This window comes from Bos grunniens, chromosome 15, assembly GCF_055505025.1.
Source record: "Bos grunniens cultivar Pamir isolate PY7600 chromosome 15, Bosgru_T2T1.0, whole genome shotgun sequence".
Taxonomy (NCBI): Eukaryota; Metazoa; Chordata; class Mammalia; order Artiodactyla; family Bovidae; genus Bos; species Bos grunniens.
The window spans coordinates 63,676,899-63,704,687 of NC_141179.1; the positions used below are offsets into that span (position 1 = coordinate 63,676,899).

The 27,789-nt window shown below is 48.1% G+C and overlaps 1 protein-coding gene and 1 long non-coding RNA gene across 20 annotated transcripts in view; one reads left to right on the top strand and one right to left on the bottom strand.

The window, feature by feature from the left end:
- WT1 (WT1 transcription factor) overlaps positions 1-25,113 on the bottom strand; it is a 51,232-nt gene extending 26,119 nt beyond the window's left edge. For 2 of the 14 annotated variants that reach the window (XM_086340982.1, XM_086340981.1), the window contains exons 1-5: positions 24,277-25,113; positions 18,520-18,642; positions 18,007-18,109; positions 8,088-8,165; positions 6,999-7,049 (exon numbers count right to left, since the gene is read on the bottom strand). In XM_086340982.1, coding sequence (XP_086197108.1) covers positions 6,999-7,049; positions 8,088-8,165; positions 18,007-18,109; positions 18,520-18,642; positions 24,277-24,721 — 800 coding nt within the window. In that variant the 5' untranslated portion in view covers positions 24,722-25,113. Of the gene's footprint in view, positions 1-6,998; positions 7,050-8,087; positions 8,166-17,021; positions 17,192-18,006; positions 18,110-18,519; positions 18,643-18,849; positions 19,501-19,554; positions 20,008-24,276 lie in introns of those variants that run through there. The other 12 variants (XM_086340990.1, XM_086340989.1, XM_086340986.1 and 9 more) reach the window with 7 other exon arrangements.
- LOC147358378 (uncharacterized) overlaps positions 25,092-27,789 on the top strand; it is a 55,803-nt gene continuing 53,105 nt past the window's right edge. For all 6 annotated transcript variants that reach the window (XR_015142215.1, XR_015142214.1, XR_015142211.1 and 3 more), the window contains exon 1: positions 25,092-25,421. This is a non-coding gene — a long non-coding RNA (uncharacterized LOC147358378). The remainder of the gene's footprint in view (positions 25,422-27,789) is intronic.

Below are 27,789 nucleotides of genomic sequence, written 5' to 3' on the forward strand. Positions count from 1 at the left end.
GTCCCAATTTCATCTAACTCACTGGGTTCTATATTCTCAGTGCTTTGGCTCTATGGCCAGAGACTGCTCCTAGCTTCACCCTAAGAACAGGCGTCCCAAATTCACATGATAGACAAATTCTATGTGGGGAAAATTAGCAGGATCTTTTTCAGCCTGAGTTCTCAAAGGCTCCCACCCAGCTTGCTCATACACTCTTAAATTAAATCTGAAAATTTTTATTCAAGTACTCTCAATTACCAAAAAAAAAAAAAATCCTCTCTAAAACCTCAGAATCAAGCTCAGGGGTGTTAAGACTAAGCCCTTTCCTGCTTCTCCAGTTGAAATGGAGATTGGTACATGTGAAGGCCAGTGTACATAATTATCTCTTTCAAAGGCACCACATTACAGCTGACATTAGGGCTTCCCTGGTAGCTCAGATGGTAAAGAATCCATCTGCAATGCAGGAGACCCTGGTCTGATTCCTGGGTCAGTAAGATTCACCTGGAGAAGAGATAGGCTACCCACTCCATTATTCTTGAGCTTCCCTGGTGGCTCAGCTGGTAAAGAATCCACCTGCAATGTGGGAGACTTGGCTTTGATCCCTGAGTTGGGAAGATCCCTTGGAGAAGGGAAAGGCTACCCACTCTAGTATTCTGGCCTGGAGAATTCCATGGACTGTGTAGTCCATGGGGTCACAAAGAGCTGGACACGACTGAGCAACTTTCACTTTTTCAGCTGACATTAGTAACATAAAGTATTTCAAGGTGAAGAAACAGAAGAAAAACCTTGTAATACGTTAAAAGGAATCACACTCGTTCTCAAACAAATGTTTGAAGCCAGAAGCATTAAGATCATGAATCTTTTCAAGATTAAAAAATCTTGAAAAGGAGGAAATTCAAAATAGGGACATCTGACATACATAGAATGAGACAAGAATTGATAAAGGTAATAAGGATGGATTATTCAAAGCAGTTTGGGGATAGGACTAGTTAGAAATAAATTTAGAAATAAATTAAGGTGGAATCCAGTTGTCAAGTAAGTTCAGAATAAATTAAATGTTAAGAAGTCAATCAAAAAAATATACCAAAAGATAGAAAGTAAATTAAAAAAAAAAAACAACTTGGAATTGGAAAAATCTTCCTAGGCATAATATAAAAGCCAAAAGTTGAAACTATGAAACATAAGCTGATCATTTTTACTATGACAATAAAAATTTTAACAGAAAAACATTAATAATGTTAAAATGTAATACAAAACAGAGGAAATATTTGCCGTATATATGACAAGCAAAGGGTTAATATCCTTAGAAACAAAGAGCTCTTGGTAACCAATATTACCACTAGATGAACTATCTCAGCTCCTAGGTGCCCATGAAGCCTCTTCTCTTTCAAGGACCCTGTTCTAGCAATTCTATCCCCTCCCATCATTAATTTCACCCTTCCTGATCATGTCTCAATAGCAAACAGGCAAGTGCTTCCATCTAAATATAAATAAAACAATTTTTAAAAACCCAACTTTTCCTGACCCTCTCTCCCTACTGAGCTAGAACCCCACTTCTTTGCTTCCTTTTGCTGCAAAACTCCAGGGAAGTGTGTTGTTTTAATACAATGTCTCCAGCATGTCTCCTCCTAGTTCTAGTGCACGCATGCTCAGGCTTGTTCACCTCTTTGCGACCCCATGGGCAGTAGTTCACCAGGCTCCTCTGTCCATGGAATTTCCCAGGCAAGATTACTGGAGAACGTTGCCATTTCCTTCTCCAGGGGCTCTTCTCAACCCAGGGATCAAAGTCACATCTCCAGCATTGCAGGGGATTCTTCACCTGCTGAGCCGCCAGGGATCTCTTAAACTCATCTCTATCAGGCTTCTGCCCTTTCCCTCTAATCTTTTTAGAGGCAACTACAGTTAATAGTTCAGTAAATGTTTCCAGAATTTTTTTCTCTGCAGATACAAATATACCCTAATATGTTTAAAAACTAGTTATCTCTGTGTGGTGAGATAACACATGACTTTTCTTTTTTCCTTTATAATGTTTTGGTACTGTCTGAATTTTTTCATTATATAATAAGCCTGTGTTACTTTTATAATAAAGGGGGGAAAAGCTGTTTTCATTTTGATAAAGTTACTATCTTAGCCTTAAGAACACTACATCTGTAGCTTTGCTTTTAAAGTGAAGAGTTAGAAGTAAAACTAGAATAAATGAACGTGTTCACTTTCAATAGGAAAAAACCCTACTAACATAGGCAGCAGCCCCTCATTCCAGAGGTGTATTTATTTGGATGACATTTCATGAGTGCAGCTTCTATACTGATGTTTTTCTAGTTAGAGATTATAATGGGGGATGGGAGTTGATGACAGGGAGAATAATAAATGGTAAAGCAGAGGGTCTCAAAAAGGCCCATGATGGAACCATAGACATGAGAGGTCCAAAAGACTCCTTGAGGTCATGAAAGAGATCCTCCATTCACCTTATATACCTTGTGAAACTCCAACACACACCTTTATCAACAGACTGGGACCCTCATTAACCCCTTCCTGCACCGAGTCCACCATGCTCCTCATTCCCAGCTGGACCCCCTTCATCACCACCTTCCTTTTGTATGATTCCTGCTCAGTTTCTTTCTTCTCCTGACCTGAACAGATCTGTTATTTATCCTTCTGTTTACAAGATAAAACTCATTCCCTGCTTTAAAACAGAATAGTTAGAAACACAGTATGGAGGCGCTAAGTCTATAAAGCCCCAAATGCTTTTTAAAGCCAAGTATTTTTAAGAGGTTGAGAATATTTTCAAAAGCGCTCTCATGAAGGTCAAAACACAGAACTCTGCAATGGCCTACAGAACTACCTTTGCTGAATCAGATCTAAGTCGAAGCCAATCATTTGTTATAAAAAAGAAAAGGACACAAATGGGAAAAGGTCTGAAGGGTATGCGACATGATATTAACAGTAGTTTCATCGGGGCTGCTGCAGGAAGTGTTAATCTCCTTTCCTATAAAATTGGATTTTCTGTTCTATAAATTTATACATGAATGGAATATATGCCCCAAGAGAAAAGGGGGAAAAGATGAAAAGCTAGAGGAGGGAAAGAAGCAGCAGGGAAGTGAAGTGAAGACAAAGAAACCGCTGCACCAGTCCACGCTGAAAGGAACAGGAGAGACGGGACTAAATCAGTCCTCATCTCTATCCTGCAAACCCAAGAGAGTCCCCTGCTTTGTTCTGGGAAGTCCAGCTAACGGACTCTAGCCAAGTCCAGCACAGTTGAAATGCATAAGTGTAACCATATAAAAGAAGAAATTAACAGCTTTATCCTGGGAGTGGAGGTGGAGGAGTGCCCTCAGGAATGCTGATATTCCTAGAGCCGCTTCTCTCCACCTTTGTGTTTGCATCACAAGCTCCAGGAGCCCCTGAAAAGCAAGCTATCCATTTTCAAGAAGTAAATCTCTTGGACGGATACCTTCTGTTCACGGGCTGGAGAGGGAAGGTGCTGGGCTATGTGTTGGAACTCCCAGCCAGAGGAGACAGCTATCTCTTCTGGCACAGGTTCTCAGGGATGAGACCATGTCTAGTGGGGATTTTCTCCAGATTCGACAGCCTTGGCCCTACCCAAACACGCAGCTTTGTTTTCACCATACATCACTCATCCTGAGATCTTTCATTTTTCCTTTCAAGCATCCACAGGTCAAATACTGTGTGTTCCCAACAGTCTGAACTTCTTGGACCAGCCAAGGGGACATTCATTTTGCTCAGCACTCCTTTCACATTGCTATTGTCTTCAATTTCCCACTCCCCCTACCCAAGTCCCCAGAGAATAACTTCTTCCTTGTTTTAACAACTTGGACCACGGTCAAGGTTGATGTGTTTCTCCATTTTGCAGGATATTTTCTTCAGAAGAGACAAAACAGAGGCTGACAGAGGAGCTGGGCTTGGGAGCAGAGTTAGGAAATCAGCAGGCATTATGAACGCACAAAAAATGCTTCGAAAGAAATACAAAGCAGACAACATTGCAAGGTGCCACACACAGAATTGTTCAGAAAAGTGGACTAGCGCTGAGAAAGAGTTCCCTGCAATTTTTTCTCCCAATGACCCACTTAGAAAATTTAATCTCATTGTTTGTAGGTAAGGAAAGCGGTCAGAGTGAGCAAAGTAGCTTCATAAGGTATCTTCTCTTTGACTTAAACTGAAATACAACATTCTCCCACTTGACGTCATGAAAGCAGCTCTGATCCTTACGGGCGTGCAGAGATGAACGTGAGTAAAGGGAGAAGGAGAGAGAGGAGTAAATCAGTGGCAAGATTCTTTCCTCCCCCTTGTGTGGGTGCTTAGTTGTTCAGTTGTGTCCGATTCTTTGCGACCTCATCAACTATAGCATGCCAGGCTCCTCTGTCCATAGGATTTTTCAGGCAAGAATACTGGAGTGGTTGCTATTTCCTCCTCCAGGGGAATCTTCCCAACCCAGGGCTCCAACTCACATCTCCTGTGTCTCCCACACTGCAGGCAGATTTTTTACTGGCTGAGCGATCGGGAAGCCCCTCCTCGCCCATGTTTCATGTTTTCTTTTTATCTTGCCCTTGCTATCCCTAAAATTCTATCCCCACCCAGTATAACACTGCTTCCCAACATCTGATGAAAGATGTCTCTGTGGACTTGCTTAGGACACAAGGAAACAAGCTTATTCTTTTTAAAAAAGTATGATTTTCAAAGAAAGAAGATGTGAACAAATATTTAGTGGGTATTAGTCTCAGGTACACAATCTTTTAATAAAAATGTGATAATGCTTCTTTTTTATGAGCGATTTAGAAATTATATCTTTTTTCCCCAAAAAACATGACTCAGACGTCCAGTTTCCCTGTTACCGATCTACGCTGTCACCTTGACTTTTCACACCACTGATTTCAGATAGTGTCCAGACACTAGTTATGGATTAATGCAAAAATACAGTTAGTTCTCTTTGTCTTTCTTTGCAGAGTATCTTTTCCCAAATTTTCCATGAACAGCCTTTTCATACCATGACAAAGGGAAACAAATTTGGTACAGAGAATAAAGACACCTACTCAGATTATGTACCCCCTGGGGAAAACCACTTTCTACTGGGATATTAGTTTCGATTGTATCCAGTTCTCAGCTGTTCATGGGCTTGAAGGAAAGAGCTAAGGAGTTGCTATTTTCAGAGCTAAAAGAGAGGCAAATTGTGGGTCATGATACATTAGTGAGTTGTAAAATCACAACCAGCATTTTTTAAGATGATGTGCAATAAAGTAGAAAACATCAGTAAGTAAAGCATGTAGTATTGTTTTGTGAAAATGTGTGTGTATGTGTGTGTTGTGTACATTCAGTCTCAGTGTAAAGGTATTTTAAACTGTGGTCACAGTCTAAAAAGTTTAAGAAACTCTAAGCTAGAGCCCAGATCCTGCAGTCAGACAGAAGTGGGTTCCAACATGGCTCTGACACTCACTCGCTAAGTGAACTTGGTTAGGTAGCGTAACCTCTCAAGCCCTCATCTGAAAGATGTGTGTGACTACAGGATTGTCGTGAAAACAAAAGAGAAGTACATAAAGCCCTTCACATCTGGCCCAATAAGGTTCACACCCATCTTTAGATAAATATTCAATTCCCACACAGAAGCAAACATTTAGCTGACTTACAGTATGTGCCAAAGAGATCAAAAACCCAATGTGAGAGAAGATAAACTAGACAATTGTAACTTTTTGTTCTCCAAAGAGTTACAGTACTCTTATAAGACTATCTATTGGAGTCACTTGATTTCAAGAATCCTTTTCCAAAATGTAAACACCAGATCAATGAAAACTCTTCTAGTTTTTGTTTCTTATACAGGATTGAACAAATTTATTCTCACTTTGAACTTCATCCTTATAGCTTCTGACTCTCTAGCAAGTGACTAATACCATGTGCCTGAAGATTTTAAAAGATACCAAGATTATCTCACCAATGGAAAGACCCAGATTAAAATATATGCCAAGATTCCTTATACATAATTCTTGTAATTAAGTAAACAAACCAAGCCTATATTCCATCATGAAGAAATTAAAAAAACTGAAACATACTCCTCACTTCGCAATCATGTTCTATCTATTCTTGGCATGTAGTTTGGGGAGAGTTACTGAATTCTGAGAGGAGGAGAAGAAAAGTAAGGGATTCAGAAAGAAAGGCTGGGACCAGGAAAGATAACATAAGTTGCAAGTAGGTGGAAAGATACAATGCTGAAATTGTCATCAACCCTTGGATGGAAGTGGGGAGAGAAAAATTCCCAATAAACAGCAGACTTTTATACTTCGGGTCTAGAGAAAGGAAGTGGAGATTTGGTTAAAATAGTTGAAAAATTGGAGTGTGGAAAGAAGGCTTTAATAGTTTTAGAAGATGAAAAACAACTTTGCTGATCACCAAAGGATGATCCAAAAAACAGCACAGAACCAACAAAAGAAAGAAGGGCCAGAAGAGGGAGGCTGGTTCTGGTGTTTAAGCAGAGAAAACAAAATCAAAAGAAACAGTTACAAAAATGTCCCAGGGTGCAGGCTGTAAGGCTCTGGAAAACACAGATGTTTAGGAATTCTAAAAAGTCTTTGCAGAAAAGTCTGACCATAGATTTGGGGTAAAAATTAAGTTCTCCCTGAGAGATTTAAAGGTAAATAGAGAAAAGGCAAGTTAAGTATGGCTGAAAGATTTGACCGATGTAACAAGAATATGTGTAATACCACAAATTAAATATTTTTTTTGAAACATTTGCCAGGAAATGAGCAGGGTTCCTAAGGCATCATTTCTTAAGTTGTTTTCCAGGGGTATGCTGATGAGAAATGTCACCACCTCCATTTTTACCCACATACATATCTACAGTAAATAAGAGGCAGAGAGAGAGAGAGGGGAAAAAAATGGATCACTTCTTCCCATCCCTGTGCACCAGCGGCTGCCCTGATTTCCCGCCGTCAGTCCTAACTCCTACATCACCCCAGCTGCCAGTCAACAAGGCCTACATGGTTTGCTTTGCCAGCATCGCATTGTCCACTCACTTGCTCTGCCCTTCTGTCCATTTCACTGAGCTGGAGCTCCCAGCAGCAACTCTAGAAAAGAAGAAGAGGTGGGAATGGGGACTGGAGCATGCATGGCTCTAGCAAGCCCAGATCCCACAATCCAATGAGAAGCCACTAAATACACGGAGACGAGGTGCCAGCTGTCTAGTCAAGAGTGCTGAACTGTGACCCTGATCCCACCCGGGCTGATGGTGGGGGTGGGGAGTAGAAGGCCCCACAGGGAGACTGGAAAGAGCCTTTGCTTTGGAATCAGAAGTGGACTTGGAATCTCAGCTCTATCGCACACATGGTATGATGTGAGCTTGGGAAATTACTTAAATCTCTGAGCTTGATGAACTTCTTTGAAAAACAGGATAACAGTGCCTAGGAGGCATGATAATGCCATTGGGAAGACAGGATGAGGGGACCCAGATGAGTACCTGTTACACAACAGGGGCTTCGTGACTGTCGTATCTGACGGCCTATCCACTCAGATTCAAAACTGAAAGTGACTTCTTTCACTGTTAAGTCCCACCTTGATTTTTTCATTTCCAGGTGCAAAGCATTGCCGCTACCTATGTTTGACTGCTGTGTTCTCTGTATTCTGGTTGTGTATCAAATGTGATAAAAGCCTCCTGAGGCAACAAGGTGTGACCACATCTGACTTTGGATGGTCCAAATCACCTTCAGATACAAGCTTAGATCTTGGACTTTGTAAACTCAAAGCATTTCTCGGGAAGATGATGTAATGATTAACCTCGGTGATATCACAAGCCAAACATAAATATTAAACAAGGTTGAATGGACACAACTTTGAGGAACTCTAAAACATTCAATAAGGAAAGGCCATATGGAGTTTTCCCAGTATTCTCAACCCACACATTCTAGACAAAAACATCCCCTAACCATATTCCTAAAAATTTAATACTGAACAAAACTGACCAACTGGGAGAAGGAGGCAAGCATCCTAATTCTGTAGAGAGCCACGCCTATTCTACAACTGTGCTGTCTTCCCATGGAATAAGGACCTTGAAAATGGTTCAAACAGGTGTAAGTTACTGTTGAAGGGAAACAGAGTAGAGAACTTACCCCTTCAATGTGGCTCCTAAGTTCATCTGATTCCAGGTCATGCATTCAAGTTGGGAGGTCATCTGGTATAAATTGTCACTGTCAGAAAAACGTCCAGAGTTAGAAATTCATAGTATACAACATATATATATGTGCAATTTTTTTTTCCAAAAAGCAATAGACTTTTAACTTTTCTTTACAGTGAAAGCCTCCATATTTTCCAGAATGGGCAGAATACATGAGTCTAAAATGATTTTCATTTCATCCCACTGATCTCCATGTCATTCACTTCACACACAGCAAGAAAGGATGTGAGAACAATTTGGAAGCCTTTAAAAAACCTTAGTAGAGCAAACACTGAACTTTCTAAAGAGGTATTAAACCTCTGAAGGGAAGAGGCTAAAGGGAGTGAAACTTTGAAAGGCAACACAGGCTGGATAGCTCAACATTAAAGTTAAAAGCCTGGAGCTGAAAGTAGAAAGACAGCAGATTAATTATTCGTGAAAAGGCCATTAACTTGTTTTAATCAAAAGGATAAGTATCATGTGGATTATGAGGGCCTGAAAAGTCAAAGAGTGATGGGTGATGGATGGTCTAATACTCAAGGATGTGACAAGCAGAAGGAAGAGGATGATAAACTCTAGATACAACTCAAGGAATCATTCTCTATAAATTTTATGGTCATGGTATAAGTCAAACGGAGTTTTTTTTCAAAGGCCCCAACCCAGACCTTTATTATATAAGGGAAAACAATGGCTGATCATTTACATTAAGATCCCAAAGGAAAACTGTATCACCATATAAACCAACCAAAACTTATTCTCTTTTTTTCACATACAACTTTTAAAACCATGTTTATTGCATACGTCTTAAAACACTTCTCTAAATGCATTATAGAAAAGCGTATTTATTTCCTAAAATAACACTCTTCTCAAAAGTATCCTGCATGGTATAACTCAACATCTTTATTACATGCTTTTATTTTTACTAATTCATTAATTTCATATTTATCTCCTTCCTAGAAAATTAACATACCAACCGATCACCAGAAATCTCCTACATAGCCAAGTTCTATTAGGGATACATTTAGTCCTGAAGTAAAATGGTTAATTATGAAATTTGAGGCCCAAGAGATGAATGGTTTTGTCTGGGAACCTTTGGTCTAAACACATTACAGACCATTTCCATTCCACCTTCATGGCAGAAGGGAAAGAAGGTAAGAAACTTTCAGTATCTAATGTGTGTGATACCAGATCGCAAATTCTGGACAATCTCCACCTTGTCACCGCATTCCTTTGGGCTGCTTCATCCAGCGGGCAGAGGCAACACCAAGTTTAATTAAGAGAAGGTTTTGTCAGGCCAGCCAAACAGGGAACCTGTGGAGGGGTGAGGGAAGTAACAGCATGTATCCCTTGGAATAAATGAACCCTGTGCTCTCTCTCAACATCGCTTGATAAATCACGGTAGAGTCCATCTGCCTCTCATAGAATGACTCTGAAAATTATTTGGAACTCCTTAGTGGCGGGCACACAGAATAAGGAGGAAGTCAGATTCCAGGAGGGAATTTTACATATGAAATGTGAAGTGACTTCAAACTCCAAGTATGTGCAATTTCATTAGTCAGTGCCTATCTGGACCCCATCATTCATCCCCATGTCCAACTGGCTATTATGCTACTACAATATACTACATATCAATGAAAAAAAAAAAAAGATTAGTTTCTCTAGCAGCTTCTCTGTTCGCAGCAGCGGCCGGTGCTGGTCTGTGCCACTACATTTCGCAATTCCACGAATTCTTGCTGTAAGGCCAGTGTAATTAATTCCTGAAGGACCCCAATTTTTATTAGAAGTGCCAGCCTGCTGCATTTAACACAGGAGTTTCTTGAACTTTCTTTGGGCTGACAGTTCATTAATAAGCGGCCTCCTCCACAATCTCTACTGGTTTTTGTTCTCCTGTGCCTTTTCATCAAGCAATCCATTTATTAATCTTGCCATTAATCTCAGCCAACCGGTATTGTATTCCCCAGGCAGCTCTCTGTTTTTGTCACTGATTTTTTAAAAATTGTTCACCAACTAAAATCACTCAGCCCCAGATGACAATTTTCCTAGGTCCTACTGGGATTGGGATCTTTCTGAAATTATTTCATCCTTGCATAAGACTAACAACACTGTAATTTTCAAGAGGTCTGAGAAGCAAGATGGGTGACAGGAGTTTACACATATGGGTCAATGAGTCCCAAATATCTAACTTTATGATTCTGGAATTTTCTCACAGACTTAAAAAATAAGTCCAACAGATTCCTAAAGAGAAAATAAGTTTTTAAGTACATTTTCTTGGCCCCCAGAAAGCAAACCTTCTTAAATACAGAATCTATGCCTCATATATGTATCTTCTGGCTGTTTAGAACCTGAAATATGGAGAGTGCCACAGGCTGAAATAAGAGTTGGGCTTTTGGGGTTAAATAGAATATTTTTAAATTTTCTGTTTCTAATTTTTTAAATGTGGCTACTGGTAAACTTCAAATTAAGTAGATGACTTGCATTATGTTTCTATTGAACAGGGTTCCTCTGAAGGTTTTAGGACCTTGAGCAAATCAGTTCAAGTCTCTGCACCTCAGTTTTCTCATCTGTTAAATGGGAATTTTAATCTCAATCAGTCTAACTTTACAGGGATGTTGTGAAGCTCTGACAATAACTCTTTCAAGACTACACAGATAACATATTTCACTTTTTCTAATCCATCAGATTTTGTACAGTCCACTCACACATCACCGATATTCATCACAACAACTCTGTGAGGCAGGCATAACTGTGACTGCCTTATGGTCGTCATTTATCAGAGGAGGACAGAGGCTCAGAGACTTGCCTAGTGCTGACCTGCCTGATGCCCCCACCTCTACTCTGCCCTGCCCCTTTAATGGCTTCTTGGCATTATTTGAGCTCTGAGCCTTGTTCTCTCACTGCTATTTAAACAACAGTAGAAACAATATGATAATAGTGCAGACAGGAGTCTGGAGGTGAAAGAGGATAGTGTGCCAAGGTCCCAGGAGGACCCCCACTGCTGGATTTCAGTAGTCCTGACAGTTCAGCCTGCAAATCCTCTTAAGAGGACAGAAGGTAGAAAGGGCCCAAGGAGAAGGGCTTTCAGAAAATTCCCAAGCCAAAACCAAAAAAAAAAAAAAAACAAATAGATTTCCTGAGGCTGGCCATAGAATCAGAGCACAATTTTAACCACATCCTGCCTTCTGCTGGCTGGGGCTCCTCAGTGGCTCAGTCAGTCAGCTTGGTTGGCACCATCTTCCAACTGGAAGTCAATGACAGTAATGACAATAGCTGCTGCTGGGAGAGGACAAAATGTGAATCTGAGCTAAAAATACCAGGCCCAAGCTCTGATCTCTTCAGGCGATCGGTCAACACCCAGCTCTCATCATGAAAACCCACAGAAAGAGGCAGCACCAGTTAAGGAATATATGACCCCTGGCAAACAAAGCATCTAATTACTAAATAACCACTGGAGGTGTCGACCACCTCGTTCCCAGAGGAGATCAGATAAGCAGGTGGTTTGGCTCACAGCGACCACAGTGGTCACGTAGGCATTTCAGCTCCCCATCTAACTCTGTCTGCTCGGAAAGGAACGCTGAAATTGCCGGCTGCCAAAATATATTCCAAAATATATGGTCATGGTGTCTTTTATATTTTCTTTCAAGTAGATCTTGAAATTAAAAAAAAAAAAGTTACTGGTTTCCTATGTAAGAAATGTTTGAAGTTGAAAGCAAGGGAAAGAGGAAAGAAACTTCTATAACTGGGATTAATGCAAGTTGGAGTAAAATAAAAGGAAGTCAGTCCTAGCAAAAAGGGGAACTTAAAAGGAAATCAGTAGTAGATCATATAGAGTTTGTTTTGGCCTGGACTCCAGGATTACTGAGTTCTCGACCTCTGCACAAAGAGAAAGGAAGAGAAAAGCTCTCTGCTATTATCTGGACCAGAACTCCCTCACTCTTCAAATGCATGTGTAATTCAAGTACATTTTCATCTTTAAGTGTGTTTAAGTATATTCAGAAGAATGAGGTAGAAACATTCTTTTTGCCACTGGAATAGGGCTGCCGAAGACTGATTACGACCGGAGTTGCCTCTGCCAGACGGCGGTTGTTGTTTAGTCACTGAGTCGTGTCTGACTCTTTGTGACCCCTCGGGCTGTAGCCCACCAGATTCCTCTGTCCATGGGATTTCCCAGGCAAGAGTACTGCAGTGGGTTGTCATTTCCTTTTCCAGGGGATCTTCCTGATCCAGGGATCAAACTCACGTCTCCTGCACTGTAGGCGGGTTCTTTACCACTGAGCCACCAAGGAAGCCCCCTGCCAGATGGTTATCAGCTGGCAAACCAGCATCTTGGTGGAAGAAAAGTGTTTCCCGGGGTGAAAAAAAAAATTCCCAATGAGAAAAAGGCACATGTAAGTGGCATCTGTGCTCAGAATTCATGTTCCCAGAGTTTTCTGTAATAGCTTTGCCCCAAACTTCTACCTGATAACCAAGGCCCATGCACAGAGGCTGCAGCCAAATTTCCACGCAGACCTTTTCCTGCGTTCTTCCCTCCGAGGCGCCATGGAGGCGGCCTGTTCAATAATTTCTGCCCAGCAGGCTATGGTGAATAATCATTTTACAGTCAATCTCTTGGTATTGTCATTTCTCTCTAGCTCACCAGTGAACCAAAGAAAAACCCACCGGGACTTTAACTTCTATTCATAAACACTTGATCAGCACAAAAGTTGCAGGAATATTTGAAACTAGGTTTTTCCCGCTCCCTGGAGACAAGTTCAAGTCAAACCTTTCTTTGATAACACTGCCCACCACCCTGGAAACCACTTCAGACTTTCTGCCTTCATGTCTACCTATATGGGAAACAAGTATTGTCTTAAGTGAAGCTTGTACAGCATATCAAGTATTTTTAGACGTACATGTAAAAAGAGACATTATTAATTATGATTTTATTTCTTCAGGTGAGCGCTCTTCTCTGATTTAATTCTACATTGAAGGCCAACCTAAATGGCAGATCATGTACTTCCCACTGACTGGATTCCCCAGAAGCTCTATAAGCTGCTAGAAGCTTCTCTCACATGAAAGACAATCTGTATGGTAATAGACTCCACTGTCAACTTCATCACTGGTGAATCGTCACCATTCAATCAAAAGTATTCAAATCAGCAACTACTGCTTCTGCATTTGAAGTTTTACCTGACAAGGGGCCAAAGGAAATAAGCATTCTCGTTTAAATTGGTAGCACAGTTACTAAAAATGTATACACAAACCTAGTAAAAGAACAAAATGAAAAGGAAACTATAATGTCTAAAAAGATTAGTGCGTGTGGGAATATTTTTCAGGCCCAGAACTCCTTTTCAAAGTAGCTGTGAGAATCAACCCATGAAATGGGCATGGTCAAGGACTGCTGGCTTTAAGGGGCTCAGCAAGCAGCAGGAGAGAGGGGACTTGTGGAAGAGGATTCAAGGGAAGTGAGTAGGGAAAGCCCTGCTAGCTGCCTGTTATAGGTCAACATCAGGAGAAAACTGTGCTTAGTGCAGTTGGACTTCACTACTTCTTCCCCTCATAGGAGCATGAAGGTCCCACCTTCCCTGAGACCTTGTTCTGGGCAAGCACAAATCAGGGTGGCCCTGGAAGCTGTTGCTCCCCCTGGGTCTGGATGGATGAAGAGAAAGGTCTCTGCCCTTTCAGCGTGTTTCTTTAGGCGCCTGCACTGAACTTCAGTAGTTCTCACTACTGGTAAAGGCAAAGCTGGAGGAGTCGGGAGTTTGAAAGACGGAGGCTTGGTAAGTTAAAGACTTTTTGGAGTGAAAGCTCAAGTTAGCTCTTACAATACTGACTGATGAAAATACTGCCTCTGATCCACAGAGCGATTCTGATTGAAAACTATGGGTAAAACCAAAGGATAATGGGGTTTCTTTCACAGATGTGAGGAATAAAGACCTTCCTCGAGCAAGACCTAGGGCAGACAGCACCTTTGGAAAGGAAAGCGCCCTTAAGCATCAGGACAGGCAGGCGGGTGCCAGGAGAGAGGATGGATGCAGAGCCTCACACCTGTTCTGTCCCATACTGCGTCTCACCAAGCAAATTCACCTCCAAAGGCCTCAGTTTACCCCCCTGCAAAATGGGGGTGATAACCTACTGAAACTCTCAAAAAGTTTCAGATTAAATGTAAGTCTTACATTTAATTACAGATTAAATGTAAGATTAAGTGCTTAGAATGGTTTTGGGAGGTAGTAAGCTTATATAAGCATTTGCTTTTATCAATTATTAGCAAAGGTGCTATACAAGGGGAATGTTTCAGGTGGAGGACAGTGAGTGACCTGGAATCCCTGTGGGCTTTAAAGACAAGAGAGACTGAGAATCAAATCCTAGTTCTGATTCTCACTGCTAGGTAACTTGGGCAAGTTACTTTGAGTCTCTGAACCTATCTCTTCTTTAGCAGAGTGGGGATGGGAGTATCGACCTCAAAGGTAATCAGAAGAATTAAATGAGTCAGTTGAATGAAGCTGTAGCACAGTATGCCACAGCATAAAATATGCAATAAAGCCTAGCGATTATGTAATCGGGGCTTGCATGATCTTTGGGCTCCAGAAGGGCTGAAATCTGGCTCCAGAATCCTTAGTGACCTTCAGAATAAGCTCTGCCCACCCTCAATATGAGGGATGAGGGGGGCAGAGAAGGATGGAGAAAATGATCTCTTAACACTTTCCATAAGTAGACTGGGGTCATTTTTTATACACTACTCATCACATCTGTATATAGCTGTACATCCTCAGATCTGTTACCTGAAAGAGAGGAGTCACTTTACAGTTCTCTCCAAATAGAGAATTTTGAGAATTTTCTCATAGCAAATTCACATTGTGTGGTGCTTATTTAATGTCAGTGTATATACCAAATACACTAACCCCAGGCTAAATCCAAGACTGGGGAGACAGAAGGAGCTTTGGAAGGGCAGGACAGAGTCCTGGCAGGCTGCCTTAGCAAGTGCAACAAGGCAAACAAAATACAAATTCAAAAAATACAAGCAAGCCTTTCCTAGGAGGTCCCAATTTTAGACAGAAAAGGGAACAGAGCCAGGGACCAGTAGAAGAACCACTGAATATCTAAGTGATTAAAGTTTAGTTGTATTTCCTATGTTTTTCAAAAACTGTGTTCACAAAAGCATTTAAATAACCTTTCAAACTTTTTTAGAAGTAGGAAAGAAGGAAATGACACAACAGCAGTAATGTGGATGCACATATTCTAAAACATCCCTACACCTGTACATCCATCATTAATGCAGGAGAAGTATCTGATTTTGAAAGGTGATTAGAAACGTTGTGAATTTAGGGTGGATGGAGCTTCAAAGACTCAGGCAGCACCAACTTCAAGGGAGCCTCAAAGACTCAGGCAGCACAACTTCAAGGGAGCAAAGTTTTCCTACAGGGGTCACAAATTTTTTTTTCAGGAGATGTTACTACTTAGAAATTTTTCTATAACAAGAGAAAATGGTATTTTGATGACATTCATACAAAAGTGAGCAAAAAAGTTCCAATTATGTAGAAAGAAGAAAGGAATAAGCAAATAACTCTGAAAGATGAACCTGACAAAAGTGCTTTATACAGCAGCCAGTTAGAAGATGGATTCGAAAATGTGAAATTTTTATGTATAAAATGCAATCCGAGTGACTTTTCCTACTTTCATAGCAACCACAAATTCAGACGCAAGTCAAAATCCACCACAGGGACTCAGTTTGGAGAACTGCTGTTAAGCCAGAGGTTGTGATCACTTTATCCCTGACTCCTTTCTAGGCTGTTCAGCCCCTTCTTAAAGACCCACAGGGTGGACTTAGGCTTGAAAGAGGGGGGAGTAAGAAACGTGTGTAGCTGTGTCACTACTGAATCAGACTCCAAAGCCCCCCAGTCCCCAACCTCCAAGGAGGTATCCCAGCCCATTTAAACAGCACCCATTCCAGCATCAAGGTCTTCCTCTCTGCGTGGGGTGAGGCATCAACCAGGAGCCAAGGAGGAAGGACTGGGCCAAAGTCATCCCACCAGGAACCATTCCAAAGCCCATCCCACCCCAAGGCTAGAATAAGAGCAATGCCAATCTGGAAACAGGCAGAAGCAGCTCCTTAAAAAAGATGGCAATGATCCTACCATCTCAGTTTTGCTTGGGGAGGTGCTTTACAACAGAGATTTCAGATTCTGTACCCATTCCAGTGAGCTGAACCACCAAGGGCAAGTGCAGAGATGTCTGCCAGGAGCAGATCCCTGAGCCTGCTGTACCAAGAACAGAACTGGGTTCTGCCAGCTAGGGAGGGAGACAGGAGGGTGAGAAGGTGTGATCATTCAATCTCTACCTGGGCAAGTGTTAGTAGCTCAGTCGTGTCCTGACTCTTTGCTACCCGATGAACTGTAACCCACAAGACTCCTAGGTCCATGGGATTCTCCAGGCAAGAATAGTGGAGTGGGTTGCCATGCCCTTCTCCAGGAAATCTTCCTGAACCTGGGCAAACTGCATGCTTTTTTTTTTTTTTTTCCTGCCCTCTCCCTCTTAAAAAAAAAAAAAAAAAAATCTAGTGGAGGTCGGGCGTAAAAAAAGAAAAAAATAAATAACAAAACGTGATCTTGAATCCAAGATCAGATTAGATATGCCGGATTTCCCCAGTCAAAAGGAAAGGTTTCCGAAGTCTGTGTACTCTAGGCCTAAAGAAGTAGGTGGGCTGGACCCAGTCCTTCCCCAGAATGGGAGAATCAGACCAGTGTTCTAGGCTCGGTTTCCTAAATACTCCGGGGCGTTGGGTTTGGGATGAGCCGCTGCGAGCTCGGAAACGAAGACCCCTTCCCCTCCTCCACCTGTGGGACTGGAGGGCCCCCAGGCGCGGCCATTCCTTCCACCAATCTCCCAGGGCAGGCGCTTTTCCTTCCTTCATTACCTCACTACCTCCTTCCCTTGACGTCAGCCCCGGGTCTTCCAAAGGAGGGGAGGGAAGATGGAGATGAGTCTGGGGCAGTCGGTATCAGGATCCCCGCAGCACCGGGTCGGGGGTAGGGGTGGAAAATGAGGTAATGCGCGCCCAATCCCCGGCCTCAAAAGGCCGCTAGCGGCCACTTCCCTCCCGGCTCCGGCGGGTGTAGTTACTAGGCAACCCTATCGGCGACGCGGGATGCCGGCCAAGTTCACCCAAAGTTGAAGAATAAATTTGGGGGAAGAGAAGGTGGAGGGTGGAGCAAAAGCAGAGGAGGCACGAGGGGCAGGAAAAGAGCTTGGAGGGAGAAGAAGCTGGTTTTCCGCCTCCCGGGATCAGGAAGAAGGGCGGGCGCGGACTGGAGCTGTCTCCCCGGAGGCACCGCAGCCGCCCGCCTGCAATCCCGCATCCAGTCTGGGGCAGCGGGGCTCTGGGGAAGACGCCCCCAGGGCGCTGCCGCACCCGAGACTCTGGGGGACTGGGGTGGGGAGAAGGTGGTGGCCCGAGTGTACGCGCCCTGGAAATGGTCCCAGAGAAGGCTGGCGAGTGTGTCCAGCGCGCGAGGAGGGGGCTAGAAAAGGGAGACAAACTGGCTGACTGGGTGGGAGTGGACCCCGTGTTTAATCCTTGATCCCGAGGAGGCTGAAGTCCTCCTAGCAAAGAGCCCTTACCAAAAAATAAAAATAAAATCCTCAAAGTTCTGCTCTTCAGCTCCAAACGGTAACCGCCCTCATTGATATTCAAAGACCACCAGGAGACCGGGAAACCTACGTCTTTCAGATAGGAACCAAGAGATGGGCTTTAATTTGCTTCAGGAAGCCCAGTGGGTTCGAGGCGCCCGTGGCCTCCAGGACTCGCAGGCGGGGCCGCCCGGCGGCGGACACCGCCCTCCAGCTCGAGCGCCCCCTCCGGGGTCGCGGGGACCCAGACCCGGTGCGGAGCGCCTTCCTACCTGCTGTAGGGCGTCCTCAGCAGCAGGGCCTGGCTGCCTGTGCAGCTGTCGGTGGGCGTGTGGCAGCCGTAGACTGGGGGCGGCACGGAGTACTGCTGCTCCCCTGCAGAGAGCCAGGAGAGCCGGGTGAGCGCGCGGAGGGCTGGGGGTGCGGGGCCGCGGGCGGGGGCTGGGCCCCCAGGCTGTGCAGGGCGCACGGGGGCCTGGATGCCGGGGCCGTGCCGAGAGACGGGTGTCCAGATCACAACGAGCTAAGCTTCTCCCTTTACCTTCTTTTTTAAGCAGTCACCGCACAGAACACGGAAAAAGACCCTCTGGACATTCGCAGTGTCGGCGGAATGGGGCTAACATACTAGGGAGTGGGAGAAAACAATCTTTTCTTTTGAGATTAGGCTATTCTAGCTGTCCTCTTCTCCCTTCCCCAATTTGCTGTGAGTTGGAAAGTCCTGGGGAGGCAGGGGTGGCATGGAAGAAGGGGAGAAGGCCCCCACCCCCACCCCCACCCCGGCTTACCCAGAGAGCCCTGCTGGCCCATGGGGTCCTCGTGCTTGAAGGAGTGGTTGGGGAACTGCGCCGCGTGGTGCGAGGGCGTGTGACCGTAGCTGGGCGTCCCGTCGAAGGTCACCGTACTGTATCCTGCGGACAAGGCCGAGAGAGAAACAGCGTCAGCGGGGAGTCAGGGACCCTGTGAACCAGAAACCGGGCGAGGAGCACCCAGCCCCGCATTCGGATCCCGAGTCAATCAGCCCCCAGGGAAGCCAGGCCCACTGTGACCTCGGGACGTGCTCCCCGCCCTTTCCCGAGTAAAATCCAGACCTCCCCAGAGTTTCCCAATTTATTTACGCCCTTGTCTTTCACGACGTCCGCGGCTTCTGCACCGAACCTCGCCAGTATGAAAACTTTCAGCCGCTCGGCGGAGAAAGTCGTTCTCCCCCCAAAACAAAACAGCTCGGTTCTCCCGCAGGGGCAGCGGCGGGCGACCAAAATGGATCTGCTCGGCTGACCCGGCGCTGACTCGGAGCCGTAAATCAGAGGCCCGCGCACCAACTTTCATTAATTACTCGGGGCCAGTTAAACGGCCTGGGCTTTAAATGGGGGAGAGTAATTACTGAGTAATGTTATCTGTCTGAGGCTGCGCGACCCGACACCACTGACACCCAAAGCCCTCGGGAAAGCTGGTGAGGGGCAAAAAAGAAGTGGCCTTTCAAGTTGGGCCTGCGGGCCTCGACCCTGCGCCTTCCTCGGACCCAGCTCGCGCCCTGAGGATCGGACTGTGACCATCATTGCAGGGGCCGACTTCCTCGCGTCCCAGGCCGGGAAACCTGTTTGTTTCAGAGTGTGTCTGACAGTGTACCTCCCTTTCCCTACATGGTACGCACGGGGTCCAATGCCTCAGTTTCCCTGCCGAGAAACCGAAGGCAATGTCGCGGCATTCTTCCCCAGCTTTCCGAAGGGGGGGGGGGGGGGGGGCGGGGAGAACACGTGTTGGTGGTTGAAAAAAACGTAGTCTCCTGTGATTACTGTCACCAAAGTACTTGAAACATTTACCCCACTGGCTTCTGCAAAACTGTAGCTGCCTCTGGGGGAAAAGCATCGTCCAGCTAAGATCAGGATCAGTTCTGAGTCCTGAACCCAATGGTGGGGTCCTTTCCTGTGCGCAGGCTCCGTAGTCTCTGAACTGAGGTCCTGGCCAAGTGAGGAATCATATTAGTCCAGAAGCTCACATCGGCTCCCTGCAGGGCCACTGGGCTGAACCTAGTCCCCCCACCCCGCCCTCGCTGGGCCCCGCCTCCTGCACTGGGCTGAGCCTCCAACCAGCCCCCTCCTCAATTCTTGGGAGTGGGGTGAGTCAAACAACCCCCATTCTCCAACTCTTGGCCCAGGCATAATCAGGGCTCTACAACAAACGTCCCTGAAGACTTAGATTGAACAGTGAAAGGTAATACCCACGTCTTTTAAACGCCCCCCTACCACCCCGCAAAAAAAAAAAAAAAAAAAAAACAACCATAAACAAGCTTCTACAGTCCACTTCGGGGAATGTGATGTGTTAAAGAGTCGGAGGGAAGGTTGGAGCAGGTCTTATTAAACGAATTGTACAAGTCTCTCGCACCAATTGGCGCCACAGGTTGACAAGAAGCCACCAGCTTTAGCAATTTGCATGACCCCAGAGGCCTCTATTTCTGGCCTGCTAAGTGGGCAAAGATAACCCCCGGCCCGCTAGCTGTCAGGAGTGGGTGAGCACGCTGGCGCTTCCAGGCACTTCCTTTTGGGAACGGAGGCCGCGCTGTTTGAGGCCTACCAATCAGCTGACAAGGGAAATTTGGCTCGGAGCGCCCAGTTTTACAGGGGGAAGGCCGAATTTTGAAAGAACTGTTTTTTAAATAAAGAGGAGAAACAGGAGCGACAAAGAAGTTGTCTCTAGATGAACCCTTCTCCATTCCTTAGCCGGTGGCCGGAGCACCGTGCTGTCCCCGGAGGCGGCCCCCCGCCACCATCGGTGCGTGGCGAGGGGCAAGGGGTTTTGGGAGGCCGCTCCTGCATGGATCGCCTCGACTCCGCGCCCCGCGAGGCTCCCAAGCCCCCCCCCCCTCTCCGGAGAGGGGGTGCACATCGGTAAAAGCGCCCTCATAGAGGAGGGGAGAGGGCCCTTTAAATTAGAAGCTTATCGGATGCGGGACTGATTAGAGCGCGTGGTCCCGGGGCCTTGCACTGAGACAAGCGCGGAGAGCCCGGAGGCGGGGGCCGGGGGCCAGGGGCCGGAGGAGAGACAGCTGCCGGCCAAAGGGGACAGCTTATTCAAAGATTCCTTGTATTGTTACAGGCCTTAGAGGGAGAGGCTCGAGCGGCCAAGGTAGCGCCTTTCCCACGGTTCCTCTCGGCCCGGCAAAGCAGCGCAACCTTGACCGCGTGGAGCAGCGACACAGGCTCTGCGCTTCTCTCCCCCGCCCGCCGCAGCGGAGGAGTCCGGGAACAGCCTGGCTGGGCCAGGCCCCCGCGGGAGCTGACGGGTGGAGGGCACAGCAGGCTCAATCAGGAAGGTGGTCCCCAAGGGCTGAAAATGATGACTCCGCAGCTGTGGCAGCGGCAGCGTATGGGGAAGGCTATCTAGCAACGAAATACCCTCTCCAAAGCGACCCGAGGGGGGCGCCCTTGGCCCTAGGGCTGTGCTGGTGTCCCCGTGTGACACTAGGTGGCCCAGTAATAACCAGGTATCCTCCAGGGACAGGGTTCTGCGCGCCAGAGGGGCTGGGGAAATCGCTCAAGACTCTCAGGCAGTCTTCCTCTTCCCTTCCCAAGACTCTCAGGCAGTCTTCCTCTTCCCTTCCCAAACTTCGCACTTAAGTTTGGGAATGCAAGTCCTCACCCTCCTGACAAATTCCCCAAGGGTCACACACAGACTACAGTGGGTTCGGTGCCCGTCCAGGAGGGAAGAGGAAATCCATCTCAACAGGGGGGCCAAGATCCCCAGAAACGGAGGTTGAAATAACCTAGAATGGTCTGGGTTTGAGTCCAGGTTCTGCCAGAGAGAGATCTCCCGGACACCTTATCTCTTAGAGTCTAGATTGCCTCCAGTGTCAGGCTGTGAGCTTCTTGCAAAGGCTAAGACATTCTCTCTTAACATTCAGTCTCCAGTGCCTGGCACAGAATAAGTGCTCAATAAATGTTTCCTGAATGAGTATTTATAAGCAAGATTAGAATACCAGGTATTATATTTAAGAAACTCGAAAAAACCCCAACTGAGGTATGATACCTTGGAGTGGGGGGATATGCAAGAGTGCCAGCAATTGTCTACTCCCCTGAGCCATTAAAGGTTGCCCTGCCTAGAGACTGGGATCCAGAATCTTGACTCCTCTCCCCTGGAACTGGCCTTGGCCAGCTGATGGGCTGTGGGGAAGGAACTCTTGCCCTTGCTTTCCCCAACTCATGCCTCCTGCCAAGACTCTGCATTTCTAGGGGAGCTGCAGGAAGCCCAGAAATCAAGAGAATAAATCTGAAATCTCAGGGCCCAATCTTGTTGACAACGCCAGGGCTGAGCCATGAGTGGCTTCTGACATTCCACCCCAACTCCCAGCTGCCAAGTGACTTACAGAGACTGGGCGAGCATGACCCTTTATGTTTTTATCACAGGAGAAAACCCAAGCCTAAAGACAGGAACCAGCTTACAGGCTGTGGCCTGGGTCTGTGGCCTCTCTACTGAGCAATTTCCCAGGATGTTGGGGCGGGGGAGGCTCCTTTACCTATCAGTCGTTGTCCCCAGCTCCCAAGCCCCTTCTCTTTGACATCTCAGGCCTATCCTCTAGAGAGGAATTGAGATTTTATTCCCCTTACGTGTAGTGCTGGCTGGCTAGGAAGCCCACAGTCTCAACCCTGAGACTTGAGTTGATGGAATTCTGGGCATCAGATGACCCTGTAGAAGCTTGGACACAAGGACCCAACCAAAGCCAAAGAGTCCTGGTTCCAAAAACCCTACAGAACCTAGATGGACTCAAAATGATAATGGTATTTTGCACACGGGGTACTTAAATGGTTTCTAAGGTGTCTTCAAATAGCTCACAACCAGAGACTCACTCATCTCATACACCTGCCTGCCAGTCTTGCCCTTTTAGGTCCAGCCAAGTTTAAGCGGCTGCTGCCTTCTGTGTTTAGAATCCCGGTTGGGGGAGCGGGGGGCGGGGTCGGACTTATGTGGCATAGAACTTCAAACCAGAGTCAGACATCAGGTTGGGCATCTTATAAGATAGAGAAACTGAGATCTGGAGATTTACCAAAGGTTACACCAACGTGCTAATTAGAGGTGGTACGATCAGAGAACAAGAGACTGCAATCCTCACTGAACTGTTCCAATACTCCATGAGTTCCAAACACTAGTTTTCCTTTACGAAAGACTTAGAGTGGAGGGACCTCATGGGTGGGTTTGAGGTTTGAGGACATGGATCCCAGATTCCCCGAACGAAGAGAGGAGGGTGGTTTCGGTTTCGCCAGGGCTTCTGGCGGGCCAGGTGCTCTCGGCTGGGTGTGAATAGGGTCGCGCGAAAGAAGATACGCGTTTAGAACTTGCGAGGGAAGACGAGAAGAACATCGCCCTTCTTCCGCGCTCCTTGGGCGCCCCAGCACCTCTTGCAAACAGAACGCACTCTTCTGCTGCCAACCGAAGCATTCCAGAAACAGACTAGTCCTAGGCCCGAGCGAATTTTTGCTCTAGGAAAAGCATCCGCTCCTGCGTTTTTAAAGCATTTTCTAAAACATCGAATCAACCAGAATTGGTTTAGGTTGACAACAGCGCATATGTCTAACAAACAAAATAAAATGCAGAAGTTCGGCGTAATTGATTCTACTTTGGTCCCTGAGAAAAAGCCGGCGACGGCTCAAGATGAGAAACCTACGGCTGTGTCCCTTGCTGTATGAGGACTGAAAACGGAACATAAACCTCTCTTTCTTTGTTTTAACTTTCAAGTCTCGCAAAAACCTTTCTCCAGCTACAACCCGGGTTCAACGACTAGGAGGCGCCTGAGGCGGGCTGGAAGGAAGCCGGCGCTCTGGCCTCATTTCATCGCCTGTGGTAGGATCCCGTCGCGGAGGGTTTGGAATCGGATAAACGGGGTTCTCCTCCAGCCCTGGAGCTCGCGTGGCCGCACCTGACCTGGCACCCAGGAGCTATCCACTTCTACACTACTATACACTGGAGCCAAACGCAAACAGGGACATGGATCTAGGAAAGCCACTATTTTGTCCCCAGCTCATTCATTTACTCATCCTAGGGCTCCAAGGTACTTATGGTGCCTCCATTAGGGCCAGAGGGGCTCCTGGCATTTTTGGCGGGCAGACGCAGCAAGGGCTGCTCACCACGCGCTGGTCCCACTCCGAATCCAGGGTCTTAAAACGCAAATGCTTGCCGACAGTTTGGTGGTGCCTTAGGCGACAAAACTTCTTCCCGAGGTAGAGCCAGGCATTGAACAGGTTCCCGCTTCCCATCCCCACGGGGATCTGAGAATTTCCTGGGGTCCAAGGGCCCCCAGATGACCTCCCGGCTCAAGCGAAGGGTCAGGTTCCCCGCCCTGGAGGATGTCGGGAACCCACGCCGTGGACTTCCTCCTCTCCCCGGGCCTCCTGTCTCCCCCAGCTGCGGCTTCCTCTACCCTCACAGTCCTTGGGGAGGTGACCGGGTAAGAGCTGTGGTCAGGGAAGGGGTAGGACAGGGCACTCCCCTGTCCTACCCCTAGCCCAGCCGCCACCGCCCCGCGTGTAGGGGGCGCTCCCCAGCCCGCTTACCCTGGTTGCGAATAGCGGGCTGGCTCTCGAGGCAGCTGGGCAGGTAGGGCGCGTTGGGGAACATCCTGGCCTGGCCGGACGACGCCTGGCTGGGCGGAGGAGGACCGAAGGGCCCGTAGCGACAGGCTCCAGCCGTGCCGGTAAACTGGCCAGAGAAGTGGACGGTGAAGGCGCTCAAGCACTGCTCCTCGTGCGGCTCCGCGCCTCCCCAGCTCGGCTCCTGTTTGATGAAGGAGTGAGGCGGCGGCGGCGGTGGGGGTGGCGGCGGAGCCGGCGGCGGCGCAGGGCCGCCCAAGGACCCGTAAGCCGAGGCGCCCGGGGGCGCAAAGTCCAGCACTGGCGCCCACTGCGCCGCGCCGCTCACGGGCAGGGCGCAACCGCCGCCGCCGCCCAGCGAGGGTACGGCCGGCAGCAGCGCGTTCAGGTCCCGCACGTCGGAGCCCATCTGCTGTGACTCAACCCCGGACGTTCCGCGGGCCCTCCGGCTTTGCAGACGCTCGGCGCTCGACTCCGCCTCGCCTAACTTGGCCCAGATGCCTTCCGGACCCCGGATCCCCGGCAGCTGGGGCTGCTGAAGGCACCCAGGCCCGGGCCGGAGCGTGTGCGAAGACGCCGGCTCCGGGGCACACGTGGACGCCGGCTCTTGCCGCAGGAGGAAGTCCAGGATCGCGGCGAGGAGGCGGCGGGGCCCCGGCTCCTGGGCTGCCGTCCGGGCTCTGGGTGGGTGGGTGAGTGAATGAGTGGGAGGGAGGGAGGGAAGGGGGGAGCGGATAGGCGGTCGAGTTGCGAGAGCCCCCGAGTGTGGGCGCTGCCTTGAACTCCTTACCCCAGCTGCCTGGCTGCCCCCAGCTTCTCAAAGCTCAAATAAGAGGGGCCGGCGGCGGGGGAGGAGGAGGAGTCAGGAGTCTCGGCGGCTCCATTCACACCGCAGCCCTAGCGGATCCAGGCAGGGCGCGCGACTCCTTGGGGGCGTCCTCGCAGTGCGGGTGGGGGGCGGGCCAGAGGGAGCGTCCCTCTCAGAGACACCCTCCTCTCCTACCCGCCACGCGCTCTTCGCTGGCCTGTGGGACACAGGCCTCCCCCCCACCTCCCCTTCTCGGCCTTCGCGAGTGTGGGCGCCTCGGGGCACTGGCGAGCCGCTCCAGGTGAGCAGGGAATGTCCCCCCTGCATCCCTGTGTGGTGAGGGTGGGGATGGGGTTGTTAATCGGGGAGGGCGGGTTGGAGGGAGGGGCAGGGGGCTCCACGAGGGCGGAACTTGGGAATAGCTGCAGAGAACTTTTCCTGGACTTCAAAAAGGAGGATTCCTTGCTTTGCGCCCGCGAGTCCGGCTCTTGCTTCTAGAGCCGTCAGACTGGACTGGTGGTCATAATCTCAGAGTCACTGGGGAGTGGGGTGGCTTTTTGTGGATTCCAGAGGCCAGACTCAGGCGTAGGTGGGTGACCTGGAGGTTGCATCAATTTAATAAACGGAGCGTAATTCCATTGACTGGTGACATGGTGAGGTTTGCGCCCAGAGAAGGGCGGTTTCCACGTACCTGAAATCGGTGCCAACGACACTTCGTCTCCCTTTCTAGTGAGGAGTATCTAACTCTTCGACGGTGACGCCGGGAAAACAGAATGGCGGCTAGTTTGGGAGGAAAGAAAACCCTTAGGGAAATGCCCAGATTCCGGTTGGAGAATCCTGGCGCCGAATGTGGAGGGTAGGGGGTGAGGAAGGTTTGGATACAAGTCCTTGGAGGTGAGATTGGCTCCCGGAGCGGCTCCTGCTGAGCTCTGCCTCCACTCATTCCAGTCGGGAGTACCACTCTGGATGCGCGGTGACTGCCCAAGAGGCACAAGCCAGGTTAAGGGGACGGAGAACCTCAAGCGGCCCAAGGCAGGGTTCTTACCGTTGGGAGCTCCCAGAGCCTGGCGCAGCCAAATCAGGTTCCTGGCTCTACCTAGTCATTCTTTGGGAGTCCCGCGCCCCAGAACAGGTGTTTGAGGTTTTGTTTAGTTTTGTTGGTTTTTCTAAAATAGCCGGCTTCTATCGGAAAAGAGACCCTAGGCTAGAAGCGCCGGGAACCTGGATTGGAGTGCGCTTCAGGGGCGCGTGGAAACGCCCAGGAGGCAGCGGCGACGGCGCAGCCTGGGACTGCCAGGAGCGCCGGGCGCGAAGCAGCCGGGTGCCGCTTGGCCTCTGACGTGAGACTGGCCGCGGATGGGGCCCGAACATTTTCAGCCAAGCTCTCTGCAACAATCAAGGTGGTTGCAGTTTTATAAAGAACCTGGGCGTTTTTAAAGCCTTGATTTACTCACAAGGAGCTTTGGTTGTAATTAATTCGCACTAAGTAAAAGCCAGGAGTTCTGGGTGCGGACCCGCAGCGTGTGTGGCACCTACACGCTAAGTACAGGTCCTTCCTCTGGAGGTCGCTTGTCCTGGAGGCGCAGGAAACCTTGAGGGCAAAGGTCGGGAACAGGCGCTACCCATTTGATGGCCGGACCACGTTCGCAGTGATAGACACCTTTCTGCGCGACTTTGGTGCCTGACTTTTCGAAGTTTGCGCTCAGAAGCTTTTTCTTTCTTTTCTTTTTAAAGAAGTGAAAAGGCTCTCGAGGCCAGCTCCTTCTCGTCCACACTCGTTGTGGGCCGCCCACTCCTCTCCCGCACGCCGCATCTGTAAACCTGAGCGGGGCTCCAGGGCTGGGCAGAGGACATGGGCTTTCTGTCTTTTTGATGGAGAAAGGCCCCTCGCGATAAGACTTCTCAGGCCAAGTTGCCCCCTAGGACGCCCCAAACCTCTGTCTCACACCCTTCGCTCTTACTTATACTTCGAAGTCGTTTTTTCTTCAGGAGGACTCGCTCTAGTGCTGTGAGGGAAAGCGAGCCATTTATGAAAAGCCAGGGATTTCCACTTCTAAACGGGAAAGCTTGAGATTATTTCTTTTTTATCCTTCTTTGCAGTTTGTTGGGGGTATTTGGAGAAGGGTGGCTTGATTGTGACCTTTTGTGGTTTTGAATCCTAGAGAGAGCAAGGGCGCTTAACTCTCTAAGGGGGAAAAAAAAGTTTTTGCCTGGGGGTGTGGTGAAAGGAAGGGGAGGGGGGCTAGGAAATTTAGGACTCTACTTGTTGCCTGAAAATTCTTGAGGGAGGGAAAAGCAGTGATGCGATCCCCATTTCGACTCTGGGGTACCCCCTCGCCCCGACTTTGTAGTCCGAAGCGGTGGGAGGAGTCCCCTGCAACCCACAGCGCAGAGAAATAAGTGCTGTGCATCCGAAGCCGCAGCCTCCCCCGAGATGAGGTCTTCGAAGGTCCCTCGGCCTCGCCCGCGTCCGTGCCCTGAGCCCAGGCGCCCCAGAGCCAACTCTGGGAAACCCGCAAACTATTGCGCTCAGCCGGTGCCCTACGCTCTCCACTTCTCCCTCCGCTAGACAACGTTCTCAGCGGGCGCTCGGCGGTTCCCCAGGCGGACGCGCCCGCTGGGCTAGCCTCTGTGCCCTGAGCTGGGCAAGCAGTCTAGTGGGAAAGAAG